This window comes from Gavialis gangeticus, unplaced genomic scaffold (genome assembly GCF_001723915.1).
Source record: "Gavialis gangeticus isolate Ggan-Ray unplaced genomic scaffold, GavGan_comp1, whole genome shotgun sequence".
NCBI classification, from domain to species: domain Eukaryota; kingdom Metazoa; phylum Chordata; order Crocodylia; family Gavialidae; genus Gavialis; species Gavialis gangeticus.
In genome coordinates this window covers 63,870,910-63,889,425 of record NW_017728993.1, presented here as the reverse complement: position 1 = coordinate 63,889,425, position 18,516 = coordinate 63,870,910, and the positions used below count along the sequence as shown (strand labels likewise).

The 18,516-nt window shown below is 41.4% G+C and overlaps 1 protein-coding gene across 3 annotated transcripts in view; it reads left to right on the top strand.

The window, feature by feature from the left end:
- The window catches only part of RABGAP1L (RAB GTPase activating protein 1 like), a 559,138-nt gene that overhangs the window by 151,420 nt on the left and 389,202 nt on the right, over window positions 1–18,516 (top strand). For all 3 annotated transcript variants that reach the window (XM_019501851.1, XM_019501852.1, XM_019501853.1), the window contains exon 12: window positions 2,836–2,986. In XM_019501851.1, coding sequence (XP_019357396.1) covers window positions 2,836–2,986 — 151 coding nt within the window. The remainder of the gene's footprint in view (window positions 1–2,835; window positions 2,987–18,516) is intronic.

Sequence of the window (18,516 nt, the reverse complement as noted above, 5' to 3'; positions counted from 1 at the left end):
AGGTGCATCAGTTGGGTTGGGGCATATCCTGGCACAGCCCACCTACTTCATTTGATGATGTCTGTTTCTAGCCTTGGATGGGGATGATTATAGCAAGGAAAAAAGCAGACTTATTTGTTTACTAATATAAAATAGCAAGGGTTATTAATAATTAAATTATTTCCCAGGCAGATTTTGAGATACCTGCCGAGTCGCTAATTAAAGGTACAGTTTTGTTTGACTTGCATGTTGGTTTTATAATGTGAACTGAACTGTCTAATATTATCAGATGAAGTCTTATCTCTAATGTAAGGCTAATACACTTGAATACTCATGTAACAAATACAATATGATCTTCTGCTTTATAGTGTGGCAATACTCTGGTGTGATCACACTAGGAAATAAAGAATGATATTACTACATGGAGTGTATATCTCCATTAGCTGTTACTCTAGGTTACCTATATTTTCTTGATAGCAGTAAAGAATTGCTTACCATTCTTCATGTGCATGTGAAAACTTACTATGCCAGCTCTCATTTGATTTATTCACATGTTAAAAGGCTCCAAATTATGTAGGTCTTTGTGTTTGGTTACAAAGCGAGAGTCTGTTGTGGTGTCTGTAATGTACCTAAAAATACGAACAAGTAATTTAATTAAATATGCAGGTGTGGAAGGTATATTATTAAGTACTGCATGTGTCTTATGGAAATTTGCTTCAGAATTGATGAGCTTCCACATCCCATTTCAATCTCTTTCAAATGTTTTATTTTTGAGGCACAGTTATTTATGACAGGAGTACTCAATTATTTTTTCTTGTGATTTCTCACCCCCAGCCCCCTCATCTGGTCTATTGTTTCTCTTTATCAGTTCAAATTAGATTTATAATGTCCTTGGGGAAGGGATCTTGTCTTCCTACTTGTCAATAGGAATGACACTAACTAATTACCATACCCATCTAACACTGTTTTCTTATGCATATGGATATATCTTGGCTATCTTGAAATGCATGATGAATGATGGTTCATGCTCTCATAACTTGTTTGAGTTGACAGTTCAGTTTGATTTTTCATTTCCTCCTGAAGAACCTTTTCTTAAAATTCTGAAGACACTTAGGGTATCTAGCCTTTAAAATATTTCTGTTTACTAGTGGTTTCTCTTCATAGCACTTTTACCATCAAAAATTTGTTAAAAACAACCCCCACATTCCCATGAAACATATTAACAGAGAGGAAAGGAGACAGTATGCTTTTCATTTGGCTAACCGGACAATGGAGCTGAAGTGGTCTGTCCCAAACCAAGTTTTTTCAAATTCCATAATAATTATCCACTGAGCTGCTTATAGGGATTTTTAAATATAATTTTTATGATCAGTCATTGTAGGAAAAACTAGTTTAGCTGAGTGTAGGAATGACTGGCTTATTTGGAGTCATGCTCAAAAAAGTTAAGCTTGGAATAGTAGCAGCAGTTTCTATATATATTTGTTGGTTAGCTTAAAGCAATAGTCATTGCTTTTAACCTTAACATAAGCCTGTGTTAAAATGACATGGTAATTGACTCTCAGCAGGCTGCTAGCATTTATTTCTAAACTGGTGCTACTACCAGTGGAGCTAAAAAATGGTGGTAGTAACAAAGCAAAATTTCTGCTAACAATTTCTAATGAAGACAGGCCAAAGAATTGATTCAAATATTGCCTTCTCATAGCATTGCTCGAAGATATTGCCCTGCTAAATCAAAATGATTCTGTCTCTGAAAGTGGATAACACAGGATTTTTCAGAGGTTCTAAAACCTCCATAATTGAAAATTACACAATATTAGGCTTATAGGAGTAATTTCATTCTAGCATTTTAGATATGTTTTCTGCCTCTAACCAATTTAGTGTATTTCTATATAATGCATATCCTTATTCATGTTATCCTTCTAAAAGCCTCAATAATAATTTGTTTATAAGATCCACAATCTTAATTATTTGTTATTTTTTTTAAATACATTTCCCAGTTCCGCATGTGCCCTTTCCACTGACCTAGGTACAAAAGCAGTTGAAAAAGATATTGGGATGAAGAATGCTATATTTCTTTAAAGTGCTTATTCATTTAAGATCATAATAAACAGATTTACTTCTAAATACATAGAAGAAAATTCAGTGGTCCAGTAAATTGTGGAATCCATGCATAACAGAAACTGAATCCCAGTTTTACATGTACAGCTCAACTCAGCCTTAACTATGTAGCTGTAAGTAGCACCTTCATAATAACGGCACTGAAGTATTTTTCAAAATTATTCTCAATCCTTTTCTTTATACAGTTCAGCATCTTTGCTTGCTCTTTTATTGCTGCTGTACATTGAACAAATATTAATTAAGTTGCCAACAAAATGGCAATTCCTTTTCCTTAGTGGTTACATTTTGTAGCCCGTGAAGGTCAACCCAGGTATGATTGTTGCTAGTGGAAAACTTCTAATTTTGAGCTCATCTGCATATATGGATAGTTCAAATTATTCTGTGCCTTATAGAGCATTGCTTTTGCCTGCCATTAATTTTGCTTGTTGCATTCTGTCCTATTTTTAGTTCTTATTGCAGTTCTTCACTTTACCAGCCTCAAGTATGCTTTCTCATCTTGAATAATCTAAATAGTTATGGTTAAATGGTATATTTTTACCATTGATCTATGACTTTTTTGGAACCCTCGCTATTAACATGAGAAGCAGTTGCAGATATGAGTGTTGAAACATCTGTTTGTAGTATGATTGTTTTTTCAGCACAAAACGTGAACTCAAAGTTTCCATGTTTTTCTTATTCTGTATGCCTGTGTCTAAATTCTTATAGCAGAGGTAAATAACAGTGGTCTGTTTTTCTCAGGCACAGTAACCTTGGTGTGCGACCAAAAGGACTGTCTACATTGGTTAAGAGTGGTGTTCCAGAGGCACTAAGGGCAGAGGTTTGGCAGTTGCTTGCAGGATGCCATGACAACCAGGCAATGTTGGAGAAATACAGAATTCTCATCACAAAGGTAGAATTATTTATTCTTTTGCTTTCTAGGACAAATTATACGGAGAGTAGCAGTTTTCTATGGCTGCAGAGTGGCTTTAGGGAACAGAAATACTGAAAAGGAATTGAAATGGTAGTTAACAAATGTTTATCGCCTGCTACAAATAGTTGCTGGATAGCATTAATATAAATAGCCCACCTGCCTGCAATAGGGTTTGACACAACTTTCTGTAGGAACCTCATAGCCTGTTGTTAGTTTTGGTTCTTAATGAAGATTTATTAGCTTGCTTATATTTATGGTTAGGGATCTACCCAACTTGAGTAGGCAGTCAGCTGATTTCGCAGGCAGATCATGGGGCTGGCTGCCATTTTCAAGGATTTCCATGAAATCTGTGCAATCACAATTTGGGTAGGTCCTTATTTATAGTACTGCTTTTGCAGCAGCCCCCATTCCTAATGCTCTTTTTGACTTGTTGAAAAGTGTTGTTTTGGCAAAGGGTATAAAGAGATCATATTTAAGAACAAGGAGACTTAGCTTTACTGTCTTTAAAAACTTGAACAGTGCAATATTGCTGAGCCCTGCAATCTTTTCATGTAGAGGAAGACCCTCTAGATTATCTCCCTTCACCATGCCCTAATACCTTTATTGTCACAGTGTCTTAATAATTGTGTTTTGAGAAAGGTGATTTAGGGTATGGATACATTTTCAATTTGAGATCCAGTAATTTCCAGTGCTACAAAAAATGTGGTAAGAAGGGGGCCAGACAGACATTTCAGCTTCCTTGTGGGAGAGCTGCACAGGCATGTTGTTGGTGAGTTCTTCAGCCAGATGGCAGTAGAGGGCTGACCGCAAAGGAATCTGATGATTGGCAGCCTGCCCTCCAACTTGGACTCCCAGAGACAGCTGAGACCTATTCAAGTAGCTGGAGTAGTAGGGGTCCCTGCAGGGCAGGGCAGGGCACAGGGCAGGTTATCAGGGAAACAGCCACACTCGCTTCTTTCCCCTCTCCTCCCCCCACCCCAATAAGCAGGGAGAGGGAGAGCAGAGGACTGTGGGATACTTGGGATGTTAGGGACCCCCATACTGCTATATGAAGCCATACCACTGTTATGTGGCACTGCTCTCCAGAATAGTTGCTAGTTGAAAGGCCTAACAGTTTGTGATGGAAATACTGTGCTTTTTTCTGCCACAAACTGGTTGAATGCTTGTATGTTTACTTTTTGTGCCAGGAAAAGGGCATTTCCTGGCACAGATATAATGCCTGCCTGTGTCCTACCAGTGATCATGGATAGTAGTTTGGAAGCCATTGGTGTACAGTTACAAAGTCTGTGTGAACATCCAGATTTGCAGTGTTCAGTCATCCTACTTAATGAGATTTATTTTTCTTCTGTGTTTTTAAAACTCATTGCACCATATCATATGGTAGCACATTATTTCCTTTGAGGCACCAGCCACACAAATGAGCGTAATGGAAAGAAGTAATGACTGCAGTTTTATGTGCTACTTGTAAAATGTGCTAGTTTCTCATCCTTGGAAACTAAAAATATCTTTAAAAAAATTATATGGGATAGTCAACAGCAGTACAAGCTTCCTCAGTGTCTTCTCTGTATGACCTTGAATACTGACCTGAAAGGTTCACTGATTTATTATGGGTAGTAATAATTATTATCATGCTTAGAATGCCTGTTTGCTTTAGAATGTAGGGGTCTTTTAAAGTCTTTAATGAAAATATTTGAAAATCAGAATGTTATGAAACTTTACTTCTGCTTGCTTCTTTCTATCTGACCAGGATTTAAGATGGAGAAGTCCCCCTGGAGAGAGTTTTTAAACTTTATAGTCTCTTTAGCTTTTGCCATCCATAGTGCCATGTTTGAGGATGTATTTTTGCATTTTGAACACAGTTGCTGCATCCAGATGAGCCAGGGCATGCACCAGTAGTAGCGCAAATAGTAGCAGCACGCATTTGTGCCATTACTTTGTGTCTTGTGCCTCGGTGCACATCCCTGCATATGTACTTTGTTGCGGGACAGATTGTTCCACTTCGGGCAAACTGCCTGTGCACAGCTCCTCCTGGTGTGCTGGAGCAGTAGAGATGTGTTCACTGGCAGCCAGATCATCTCACTGAAAGACCAAGTCTCCATTTGTTCCAGTGTGTGCTGCTGTAGCATGCTCTGTGCCGCCTTTTTTCCCTGGCACTTTTTTTTGCTACTGGGAAATCCAGGTAGCAAATTTTGTCCCCACACTGCAAATTTACAGCATGGAGCACGCTTTTAACGTTCCATACATGAAGTTTGTAGCACCATAAAGAGGATTGTGGCGCCACAAAATGCACGCCCTCACTTGTCTGAATGTGGCCAGTGGGTATGTCTAGAGCAAAAGGCATGCAGAGATACTATGATCTGACTCTGCTCTGGGCTAATAAGTTTTGTTTCTTAGCTGAGTTAATTAGCCTAGGCGGTGTCCAATAGCATGGATATACTGCTAGAGATAGCATATGCAGAACTAGCTTGAGATATGTCTGCATGGCATTGTCTTGTGTTGAAAAGATATATTCAGTTTCCTCTGGGAATCAGTTGGGGACAAATGTTTTGTTGTGTACTGTATCAAACCACAGATCAGTCCCTTTGATTCCAACAGTGGTGAAGTTGTTTCGGTATAAATAAAGTCGATTATGTTCTGAGTCTGGTCTTCTAAGCTAATGCCTTACAAATATTTAGCTATGTTTGTTCATGATCTAGTAGAAGATATATATTTTGACATGGCTTATTTTTCAGGGGTATTTAGGGATACAATTCAGATGAAATACTTCATTGTCACTTGGGTTAGCAATATGGAATAGAAAATCCATACAATTTTTGTAAGCTCAGCTTTCACATATGGAAATCATTTTCTCTGAAGGCATAAACTGTGGCCTATAGATTATAACTGTGCAGTGCTGATGATCAGAGATGTAGCTGAGCAGTTTTGGACCCTGTGCAGTGACAATGCATGGGGTGGTGGTGGCTCTCTTTGTCCCTTCCTGCTAGTGCCCTGTTTCCCCCTCATAGTTATGTTACTGCTGCTGGTGATTTTGTTTGGCATAATATGGATAAAGTGATTTGTGAACATGGAAAGAGATGACCATAGAAACTATGTACAGAACCACTTCAAAAGTCCATCTGTTCTGGTAGCTTTTCCCTAATGATGGTCAATAACAAATGCTTCAGAAAAAGTTGCAATAAAACTTTATGTGGACAGATTATTATATATTAGCCCATTAGGTAGTTTCTCCCTAACCCCATACAGTTGGAGATGATGTATGTCTTGAAGATCTTTTTCTTCAAAAAAAATCTAATCTTGGATAATGTATCTTAAGAAATTTCATTTATATAAATAACTAATCTTTTTCTGAATTAAAATATTAAATGCTGTGCTGTAATATCTTGTGGCAAGGAACTAATAGGTTTTTGTCGTGTGTCAGTTTCAAATTTTAAAATTACCATCTAATTTCACTGAATTTGTCATTGTTGCTGTTGTATCCAGATGGTAATTAAGAACACCTACCTAATGTTTTTCCTACACAATACATCTACCATCATCATCACACTATTTGTCATCTTTTAATTTTTCATCAGAGGGAAGTCTCTGCATTCCTCTGATTTTTATTTTTCTTATCCTATTCTATTTGCATGCTTTTTGAGTAATCTCATGTGTGTCTTGGGGCTCCCTGGTTTACATGTTTAGGCTCTTGAGTTTTTTGACCTCTCATTGTCATACTCCAGTGGTGCTCAACCCATGGCCTGCAGCCTAGATTTAGCATGTGGCATGTGGGATCAGCAGCTCAGCCCTGTGCATTCCCTTCCCTACCCTGCACCATGCTGCTGATCTGGGGGGGAAGCTCTCTTCTTCTTTCTCTCCCTTTCCTTTGATATTGGCAGCTACCTCTCTTCCTCTTCCCTTGCTAGAAAGAAGTGGTGGCTCACAGTGCAGCTGGGTGGGTTACAAGAATCTGACCCATCACTCTAAAAGGTTGAGCTCCACTGTCATAGTCTGGCAAAGTAGAGATGCTTCCAGTACTGTAGGAGGCAGTTGATACAAAAGAGTAAATTAAAATTAATTATATTCACAAACATGGTTTCTTAGGGGCCTATTTTGAGGCAGAAAGTTAAAAAAAAAACTTTACCTTTAGTGCTCTGAAGACTAATGTGCTAAATATGGTATTTAGCCATTACTATTTGTCCACTGTCTTGAATACATTCAGATGTGATCTCAGATATTTTACTGTCTGGAGATGCTGAAACTACTTCAGCACTTAACCCATAGAAAAAATGTAATTACTTAACATTATATAAGATAGATTTATAGGCAGGCAGGAAATGCATATGGATGCTAACATAATCTTATAGCAGATTTCAAACAAACTTTTAATTGAATTTGAGATTCTAGTAATTATAACATTTTTGGTAAACAGTACTGCAAGAATAATACTTTGGATAACTACTGTTTAGATAAATTCATAAATATTGTATCTACATTTCTTCATGCAGATCAGAGACAAAATAGAATGGAAAGCAAGCTCCTTAGGTTCCCAAAAGCTTATGCTGTACATCTCTGATTTAGTTAATCTTTAAGGTGGAAATCTATCCTGCCTTCTGCATAACTTTAATTTTTAACTGTGAATCTATATCAAAACCAGTATTTTAAATACAAAGAAATTGGAATTCTACCACTGTGCTTTGCCTTTTTTATGATTATTTTTTTAATCTTCATGAGAGAGAATAGCTTTTGGGGATTTTTAAACTTTAGCACAGGAAAGGGAGATCTTTCCCTTTTCACAGAAAAATAGATGCTATTCTTTGTTCTTGGACAGATGCACTGTATGGCCCTCTGTCAGGGGTGCCAACTCACTCTGGATTACATCTGTACCATAGGACTCCTTGTGGGCAGATCTGATATAGTATTGGCAGTACAGTAAGCAGCCATAGGCCAGGTAGCTGCTTGCTGTGGCAGTGGCCTTGGCAGTATGTGGAATCTCCATCACTGGAGATTTTCATGAGCAAATTAATTAAGTTCTTTCCTGCTTTGGAGCAGAATATTAGCCTAGATGACCTCTCAAGGTGACTTTCATCGCTGTTGTCTATGATTTCTATAAGCAAAAGGTAATTAAGGGAAATCAGAGTAGGAAAATTTCTCTAGGGAGAGAGGAAAAGGATTGTGGTACTGCTTCTTGTACATAGGGCTCACAGAGCCCATAGCAGGGAAGTGGTGCTAGGGCCAGCCAGCTGCTGTGCAGTGGTAGTTATTTTTGGAGCACTTCCCTAAGTCAGCACCTGGAGCTGCTGCCCTGGTTACCCACCTTACGCTACTGAGAGCTCAAATAACTTTTTAAAGCAGGGGTCAGCAACCTAAGGTCGACAGGTTGGATCCAGCCCACAGGATTTTTGGATCAAGCCCACAGAGCCATGGCTTTAGTGGTATTCAGAAGCAAGGGACTCTCCCTGCACTGTCACAGTCAGGTGCCTGGGGCTCTAATGAAGGGGGAGCATTGCTCATGCTGGGCCACTGTTGGGCATCAAGAGCTCTGGTAGAGGGGGGCTTTTGCCATGCTGCATTGCGATTAAGCATTGGACACACTATGAGGGGACATTGTGCCACCATGCATCTTCCTTCCCCCATCTGCTACATTGCTTCATTTCTCTGTGGTATATTATAAAACCCCAAACTGTCCTTATCTGGACCACCGATGGGAGATGCTGCACCCCACCTGGGCTCCACTGATTTGGTTTTAACGCTGCTCGAGTCCTCCAAGACCCCATCCAAATACACCATATATGTTCTTTACATTTTCTACTCACAGAATTCTTTGCATATATTTTTCCTGACACCTTCCTATGTCTTCTGCGTCTAATATATCCATATACATTCAGACAATCACTCTTTCCCTTGACTGTTCTGGTGTTACAAAGTTTAACCCTTTTAATTCCTTCCCCCCCGACTTTCTCTGCATATTTCTCACATAATTTATCATATTCTTCTTTGTTTAAATAAGTCAGTTGCCATGTCTTTTGGCTGGAGAAAGAAATCACGCTTTCAAGGTGACGTGTTCTGCTTGCAACCCCAATATCTCAAACAGTACCTTGTCCCCAAAATCATATCTGTTCATTGTTGATTCCTTCTGCACCCTATCCCCAGTTAATGTTGCCCTTATCTGTAATCTCTGCTCCAGACCAGCATCCCGTGTTCTCTTCTGTATCTTCCTGCTGTGCCACTCCCAGTGGGCTGATCTTTCATCGTGCTCCCGACTATCCTTCTCTAGCTGCTCTCACTCTGTCTCCCGCTATCCTCTGCTCCTGTCATCCTTCTGGCCTCATCTCTCTCACTGCCACCTTCTTTGCTGCTGCCCCTGTTACTGTCTCTGCTGTTGCTCCTGCCTTCATTTTCACTGTCATCTTTTCTCTCTGCTTTTCCATCTTTATCTGTTCTCCCTCTGTCTCAATCTTTATTTCCACTCTTCATTTCTTTTTCCACCTCCTAGTTATTAGTTCCCACTGCTATTGTTTTGAGCTTCAGGTTTCTCTCTTCCACTTGTGTCATCCCATTGCTCCATTGATCTCTTTCTCTGCCCTTAAGGCGTTAATTAGACTCTCAGCTGATCACTTGATCTTATTCAAAGGGTTGAGATGCTGATGGGAACCTACCACAATTTTTGTTAAGTTTGCAGCAATTAAAGTGCCCCTCCCATCCCCTGGCCTCCTGGAGCATGTCTATAAATGCCCAAAAGTTTATTAAGGGAATTGTAAACAAATTGGAAAACATCATTATACCAGTTTATAAATCCACGGTGTGTCCACATGTTGAATACTGTGCCCAGTTTTGGTCCCCACACCTCAAAAAGGATGTAGAAGAACTCGAGAAGGTACAGAGAGGGACAACAAAGGTACATGATATGAAGAAAAGTAAATAGGGGTTTATTATTTACAGTCTTTCACAACACAAAAATTTAGGGAGTCACAAAATGAAACTAGTAGGTAGTAAGTTTAAAACCAACAAAAGGAAGTTCTTTCTCATACAGTGAGCGCGTCTGTACAAGATGCTTAATTCACAGAAGACTCATTCTAATGTGCTGTAGATTTTGTCAAGTGCACATTAACATCACTAAAAAAGCATTCATCTGCACTAATGTGCAGTAGCGCTTATTACGTTGCACTAAGTTAGTACCTATCATTACAGGTACTAAACTTAATGTGCTTTAATTATGACCCATTAATGAACATGTATGTGCACCCAGCGTGTAATTAAAATGTGGAACTCATTGCAATCAGATATTGTGAAAGCTGATAGTTTAGCCAGATTCAAAAAGGGATTGGGCAAGTTTTTGGAGGAAAGGTACATCAATAGATCTTGATTATAAGAGTTAGGGGTACAGCTTCTGAATCAGAACTTCCATGAACCTAAATGCTGGAGGCTACAAGTGACAGTGTTGGCACTGGATTTATGACCCAGATACTTTGTTCCTGGCAGACCCCAAACCGTCAGACTGATAATGACCTTTCCATTTGATAGTAGGTGAATTTTATTTATACACAGTAATAGCAGACAAGAATAATGTAAACAATTCTATATCTACCTGTCCTAGAGCTGTCATCAGAGGGAAGGTTCACCTGGCCAGGATGCGAGCTTCACCATGAGGTTTGTATGTCAGATGTCAGCAACCGGGAGATCGGAGGCCAAGACTACCTCCCCGCCACAGTGGGGTAGATGAGATGGGTTGGTGGTGTGCCCTCTGTTCATGGTGGGCTCAGGTTCCCCTCTTGGGGACCCTTTGCTGCTCTAAAATCCTTCCTTTTGTATTCTTTTCTCCTCTTGTGATGACTCTTCTTCTCTGGCTATTGCTGATTGGTCTCTGTTATCATTCATACTGTCCACGTTCTGCCCCGTCAGCATATTCCTTTGTTTCACAAGCCCATCACATGCACATATCCTAATTTGGGCTTTACCAGTGTCCTCCTAATTTGTTCTGTTCCTGCAAAACCAGAAATCCCAAGGGCTCTGCACTTGGGCACTGTGACCTGGTGCCACCTTCTTATGTTATGGAACAGTGTGGTACATCATGTCTTTAATTTCCCAGCCTATGCTTGCGGCTTGCCTGTTGGACACAGTGGGCCTTGAGGAAACTTTCACAAACAGGCTTTTTAGAAATCAATTACCCTTCCCATTGCCCTGGACCCTTGTTCTAATACATATCTACTTTCCCTACAAGCCAGTTCCCAAAAGCAAACCTCTAAATACCAGTTTGTAGCCATCAAGAAATGAACAGTGTAAGAAACCCTGGTTATACCTAGTTTACTCTCCCTCTCAGCATCCACCCTCTGCCCTTGTGGCCCCCCTCTACATATGATGGTAAAGGTATAGTTGGATCTAATGCATTACCCATGCAGTTGTGCCTTCTGTCATGCCACACGTGCATGGCAGGAGGCATTCATTCCAATTGTGCCTTATTGTCTGTGTAGAGGGAGCCCAATCCTGGGCTCCCCCTGCATCAGCAAGAAGCAGGCTCTGATGGCAGGGACTATGTACAGCTGGGACTGAGCCCTGTCAGGCATGGGACTACTTCTGACTACAGGACTGCCTACATATGTAAATGAAAGCTGGATAGAAACCAGCTATAAAGTTACTACACATTTTTTAGCAATATCTTTATAACTGCTTGGAACTTTTGTAAGGCACTGTAATGGCACTGAGGTGCCTGCTACTTGTGGAGTGATCAGTAGGGAATCCAGCTGTGGGTTGCCAGGGTAACTAGTGGGAGTCAGCTGACCAGAAGGGGCAGGGTCTGGCTCCCACATAACCCCAGGCCGAGGCCAGGCAGAGAGTTCCCCGCCAGCAGTCAAGGGAGAAGGAGCTCTGCCAGAGCAAACAGCGAGGAGAAGCCTGGCTGTGCGAGCAGCTCCTGATTGCTGTTATGGGGGGAGAATTCCCTGGTAGGGATTGAATGTTGTTTAGCCGGATGGCATTGATTTTATGTTATAGCCCAGGGGCTTGTGTTTTTGTGTTCGCTGTTTAAACGGGAGGACCGGGTGAGGCTATTAGGGGTTGGAGGAGGCCTCATAGGGGCTCCACAGTAGTGTGGGAATCCCAGTGCCAGAGAGGGCACAGCGTTTTGGGTGCACTGACCCCAGCGCCAGAGAGGGCACAGTGTTTTGTGTGCACTGATCCCAGTGCCAGAGAGGGCACAGCATTTTGGGTGCACTGACCCCAGTGCCAGAGAGGGCGCAGCGGTTTGGGTGCACTGACCCCAGTGCCAGAGAGGGCGCAGCATTTTGGGTGTACTGACCCCAGTGCCAGAGAGGGCGCAGTGGTTTGGGTGCACTGACCCCAGCGCCAGAGAGGGCGCAGTGTTTTGTGTATACTGAGCCCAGCGCCAGAGAGGGCGCAGCATTTTGGGTGCACTGACCCTGGCGCCAGAGAGAGTGCAGCATTTGGGGTGCACTGACCCCGGCGCCAGAGAGAGCGCAGCATTTGGGTACATGGACCCTGGTGCCAAGGAAGGGGCCAGGCACGGCTACAGCCCCCTGAGCCCCGAGGCTGAGAGAAGCCCCAGAGCAGAGGGAGTGATGATTGACAAGCCCCAGAGGGGTCACAGTTGTGAGACAAGGCTACAGAAAGCCTGAGCGCCAGAGGGCACAGAGAGCAAGACTGACCGAACAATGTCCAGTACATCAGCGAGGCTTGGGCTGCGGTGTAAGGGGAGGAAGGGAGCTGCATCGGGGCAGAAAATGGGCAGCCTTCTGCTTAACTAACATCCTCTAATTAAGCAAGTAACAACAAGGCATAGCAGAAGAGAAAGCGGGTGGTTGGCCCATAACCAGTGGGCGGCGCCACTAGTGGACAGACCCCGAAGAGACACACCTGTCATAGGCACTATAGGCTACACATGCAAATTAATTATCTAAATTTTTTGCATAATTAACAAGCTAATTGCACAATAGATATAATGTATAGAGGGAGTTTGTGTGACTTGAATACTGGGCAAGATAGACCTACAGTCTGACCTAGTAAACGGTAGTTCTTATGTTCTTAGAAGAAGAAAAATTGGACTATTGCTTAGAAAAAATAAAAAATATTCTACTGTAGAGGAGTTGCTGGACTTGAAATTGAATAAAATCTTTCCTGCTCCAGATGCTTCTAATTAACATTTTACATTCTGTTTTATTTTAGGATGTTTGATATGTAAGGAAAAGGCTATTATACTAATTTGGCTTGTTCTGTTAATAGTGTTGCTCATGTTGAATTATTTAGAGAATTAATTGTTCTTCAAAGCTGTGAGTCCTTGGTGGGACACACAATTTAAAAACCACACTTCTCTGTTTGCTAAGGTGCTAGATAAGATTAAATATTTTTAACTGCTTATGTAGGGGACCTAAAAGTTTGTCAAGGAAAGACAATTAAAAATAAAAAAAATCCAGTCAGGCTTATTTTCACATAGTATATTCAGAAAAAAGCAACATTGTTCTCTTGTATGGATGTCTTAGGTGTACCTGCAAGAGGAGATAAATTTTATACAAATGTAGTTTAAATTTTGTGAAATGGTTTAAAGCTTTGTGTGATAGGTATCAGGTAAGAATTATTTTTAGTGTCAGTACATCAAAAGATTTGATTTTTGTGTATGGGAATCAGAAGAGATTATCCATTATTGCCATTATTTGCTGTGGCAATAGAAGTGTTTGCCTAGAAAATTAGAGATAATCAACTAATTAAAGGAGGTAGGACTGGGTAGAGTTAGCCAAATATGAGCTCTGTATGCTGATTGTGCAATGTTGCTTGAATCTAGGCCAAGGACATCATTGCAGACAATTCAACAAGAGTGACAATTCTGCAGATTCATCCAAGGTTTAAAATACATTGTTAATAGTCTGGTATTAAAGATTTCCAAATCAGTTAAAAAAAAAAAAAAAAAAAAAAATTTTTTTAAAAGTTGTTTTTAAAAATTTCCAAAAACTTTAAAAAAAAAAAAAAATTTTTTTAAAAGTTGTTTTTAAAAATTTCCAAAAACTTTAAAAAAAAAAAAAAATTTTTTTAAAAGTTGTTTTTAAAAATTTCCAAAAACTTTAAAAAAAAAAAAAAAAAAAAGCATATTTTTAATTAACATGTTTAAATGGGCATGAAGCACCTTGGGGAGCAATATTCATCCACTTGGGGCCAATTACATGAAGGTAAATATATATACCATTGCTGAAATGGAGCAGGAGAGTTGTGGAAGGATAGAATAATTAATTATACTGTTCCTTGTCCTGGTTAGAATCTCATTGATTAAATCGAGTGGAATACCTGATTTATCTTTTCTGTTACAAGAAATACCGATATTTGTATGTGGCATTTGAAGTTTTAATGGTATGAAACTCAAGTGTTCAGTTTCAGTGGAAAAGGAAAAGACTGAGAATTAAAACTTCAGTTCCTTATAGACTAGAGGTGCTCAACGTCTGACCTGCAGGCCCAATGGTGCCCATGGAGCGATCAAATCTGGCCCAGTGTGATCCCTATGGGCCCAGAAATTTAATAGCTGGGGAGTAGTGGACATTAATATGGCCATCTTTCTCCCTACCAAATTCCCAAATCCAAACTGTTGGATCTGGGCCACACCCTCTCCCATCTGCATCAGGATCAGGCCCTGCCCTGCCCCCTCTCCCTCCTCTCTCCCCCCTCCCCATGGGGCCCAGTCAAGCTTCTTTCCCCTGAAGGGCTGCATTAGGGCCAGGCTGTCTCCCACTGTCCTCTGTATGGCTGGATGGTGCCTGCCGCACCTGATCAGGAGCACCAGCCAGATCTGGCCTGTGTGGATAGACTGGGCACTGTCCATATGGCTTACTGAGGAATAAGGATGAGCACCATTGTTGTAGGTGCTGATGTCTTTCTCGGCCTTACCCTCACCTGCAGGTATCCTTGTTTCCCCCGGAACTATGCGTCAGGTCTCACCCAAATCCAAGCTACCTGTTATGGGCCTGCCTGACTGTCTTGGTTCTCCACCTGGCAGAGCCCTTCTTCCTACCCGGTTGACCCTAGGGCTTTATGTCGCCCACACCCCAGCCCTTCCAAAGGTAGGAAACCAAAAACCTAAAAGAAAAGACTATTTACAACACTCGTGAGCTTCTAACTACCACAGTCGGTCAGCTTGGTACGAACGTGCCCTAATTAGCCCTGACCCATGCTTCGCCACACCCCTAGTGCCACTCTCTTCCCCTTTTATCAGAGACTGCTCTACAAATTAAGCAGACCCTCAACGTCCTTTCTGGCTCAGGCTATATTCTATTCCCTGAAGGGCCACTTTATGTCCTGGGTTTTATTTCTAGCAGCCCCTGTTGTTGCTGAAGCCTTCCGCCTCTCACTTAGGGTTGTCCCTGGAGCCAAGTTAAACTTGTACTGGTCCCTCTTGACTCAGCGCCTCAAGTCCCATCGTTCTCCCTTCTTTTCTGGGGCCCACCCTGGTTACCCCACTTGCCTGTCTGGCGCCCGGATCCTCTCCCAGGGGTCCTGCGTCAGAATGTAGCATGGCCACTTCTTTTCTTCTTAGCCTGCTGCTGGCGTCTTCCTTCTGGAGAACTCGGAGGCAGCCTTCTGCCCTGTGAGAGGTGTTCCTACTCCCTCTACCTTCAGGGAGGGGTCCTGGGAGTACCTCCCCTGTCGACCTTCTCGCCACGCTCTCCCCCTCTGCCTCGCTCGCCACACCTCTTATTTCCCTGTGCCGGCTCTCCTTCCCCCTCTCTCCAGCTGGCTGCAGTTTTAAAAAGACGTGGCTAATGAGCCGTGCGGGTCCCGCCGCCGCTTCCGGTCTTGCTGCGGTTCCAGCTCCAGGTAAGGAATTTTCCCTCACCCTTCCTTTCTTTATGTCTCCCCTGGGGTGTTGTATTTTTCTATGTTGGATAGAATAATAATATCTGATTCAAAATAAGAGAACACATAGGGCTTAAAGTGAAACATTACATTCTAAACATCAAAGGGTATAGGATATAAGTAAAGGTAAGATTATTTTCTCCATACATTTTGGCCAGTACTAGGTTTTTAAAAATAATCTTTGTGCTTGGTTTCCATCTTCTACATCAGCATCCTCTTCCATGGAGTTGAATTAATTTTATACATATTTTGTACAATTTTTACATAGACTAGTTCTTGGCATTTTCCTGTTGCTTATGTTCATAACATGCATTCAAATATTTGAAGGTAAAGATCAATCTGCCAATATCCCCTGCAAAGTTTGGATTGTATTAAATATTTGCCTTTTCAATTTCCAGTGTCCATTTTATGGGAAAATCTTTGCTTCTTACTTTGCATGTTTGCAAGGCTTAGTATCTCTAAGTTAGCTAGTGTAACTGGAAGATAGAACATGACAGAAATTGGAAATAAACCAAAGCTTATACAAATGTGAATAAATGCAATCTGCTTTATCGTCCTTTTAGATGTTGTAATTTTTGTTCCTATTAGAAAGTACCTGTCTTAATCTCTGTCTGCAAAAGTAGCCTTGAGACATTCAGCTGTGGATTTGAGAATTACTGTATTTACTTACATACTTACATGTACCTTTTCCCCAACAAATCAGCCCTCCAAGATTGAGGTGTATGCCTTATGGAGGGAAGCAGATTTTCTGCCCAGAATAGAAGCACCCTGCTTTGATTCCTACTCCACTGGGCAGCAGCAGTGACATTATTATTCAGGCATCTGAGACAGTCAGTTGACTTAAAGGTTCACTGTTCTTCACTCCATAGGCATTAATGATAATCTCTCTTTTTAATGGTTTTGATATTCCTTTAATCAGACTAACCTTCTTAAATGTAATTTTTCTGTCTGCTAACTGCTCCTGGTCTCTCTCCTCCTGTTTCACAGTTCTGGATACTCTTTAGCTCTTGTCAAAATCATAGATGAAGACTAGTCTTCAGAAGCAGCTAGGGTTTCAGCTTTTAGCTAAGCAGGAAAGGGAGGGTAAGTGAGCTGAAGATTAAGCTCTGTTCCTGCTCTATGAAGTCAACTCTGGAAAAAAACTTTTCCCTTCATTCTGCCTTCCTAAAAAACAAGGTGCATGTCTTAGTTGGGGGTATGTGGTGTGCAAGAAAACACAGTACATGTCTTATGGACAGACCCTTTTTGATTTGGTTAGAAAATGAAACAAACTTGTTACCATTAGCAACAGTGGGGGATAGTAAATAGTATGAGGAAGAGAAATATCTGTATCACAGTGCTACAGTACAGGCTTATATTAAATGTTTTGGGACTAATTAACCAACAAAGAACTGTTAAAAGGAGTCTGCTCACCAGCTGCCATTGCAGGCTGTTTTAAGGAAAGAAATGATAGGACAATTGTTTAGTAACATTTTCGGCAGTTTTTCCTGTACAGGATACCTTGTCCTAATTGAGAGTGGATGAATCCAGTGCTCTAAGAAATATCCCTTGCCACTAAAGTTCTAACAATTAAGTAGTTTCTTCTCTAGCATTAAAACTTCATGAGAGCATAATGAGTAGTAAAGATTTTGTTAATTTTCAAGTCCTTCTCTTTTCAACAATCTGTCTATATAGTGATGTATTGTCATTATTTCTAAAGAGACTAGTTTCTTCCAATATGATGCACATTTACCACAAAGACTCTTACCAACTGATGTAGGGCAAAGGGGTATATGGATTAACAGCCCTGCTTTTGTGAAAGTGTCTTGGGACATTTGGGGTGCCTACACACGTGCAGGGAGGCTGCTCTGATGCGCTACAATTATAGCACATTGAAGCAAACTCCATTAATGAAGTCTGCTGGAGTGTGGTAATTACTGGGCTTCAGCAGACTCTAGCATCATGTGCATCAGCATCCCCAGCCTGAAAATTGGTGGTGGGGGTGCTTTAACTAAAGTTCATTTGATGAGCTTTAGTTAAAGCCCACCCCCTGCCATTTTTCAGCGCAGGGATGCTGATACATGTGACGCTCTGGGTGCTTTAATCAGAGCGGATCTTGGAGCTGGTGTAATTAAAGTGTGCCCACCCCAACTCCTAGAGTGCATGTATAAGTGCTGTTAGAGACCGCAGCTTGTACAAACTGTGGTTTCAAGTCTCTGTAGAAATAAATAATGCCGAGTCACATACTGTCTCCAGAGAAGAGCCACGCACATGATCAGAGGTCAGGATAGCAGACCTTATGATGGCAGGCTGAGAGCCATGGGGCTCTTTAGCCTGGAAAAGCGCAGGCTCAGGGATGATCTGATGGCCACCTATAAGTTTATCAGGGGTGACTACCAGTATCTGGGGAAACATTTGTTTACCAGAGCACCCCAAGGGATGACGAGGTCAAACGATTATAAACTACTACAAGACCATTTCAGGCTGGACATAAGGAAGAATTTCTTTACTGTCCGAGCCCCCAAGGTCTGGAACAGCCTGCCATCGGAGGTGGTTCAAGCACCTACATTGAACACCTTCAAGAGCAAATTGGATGTTTATCTTGCTGGGATCCTATGACCCCAGCTGACTTCCTGCCCTTTGGGCGGGGGGCTGGATTCGATGATCTTCCAAGGTCCCTTCCAGCCCTAATGTCTATGAAATCT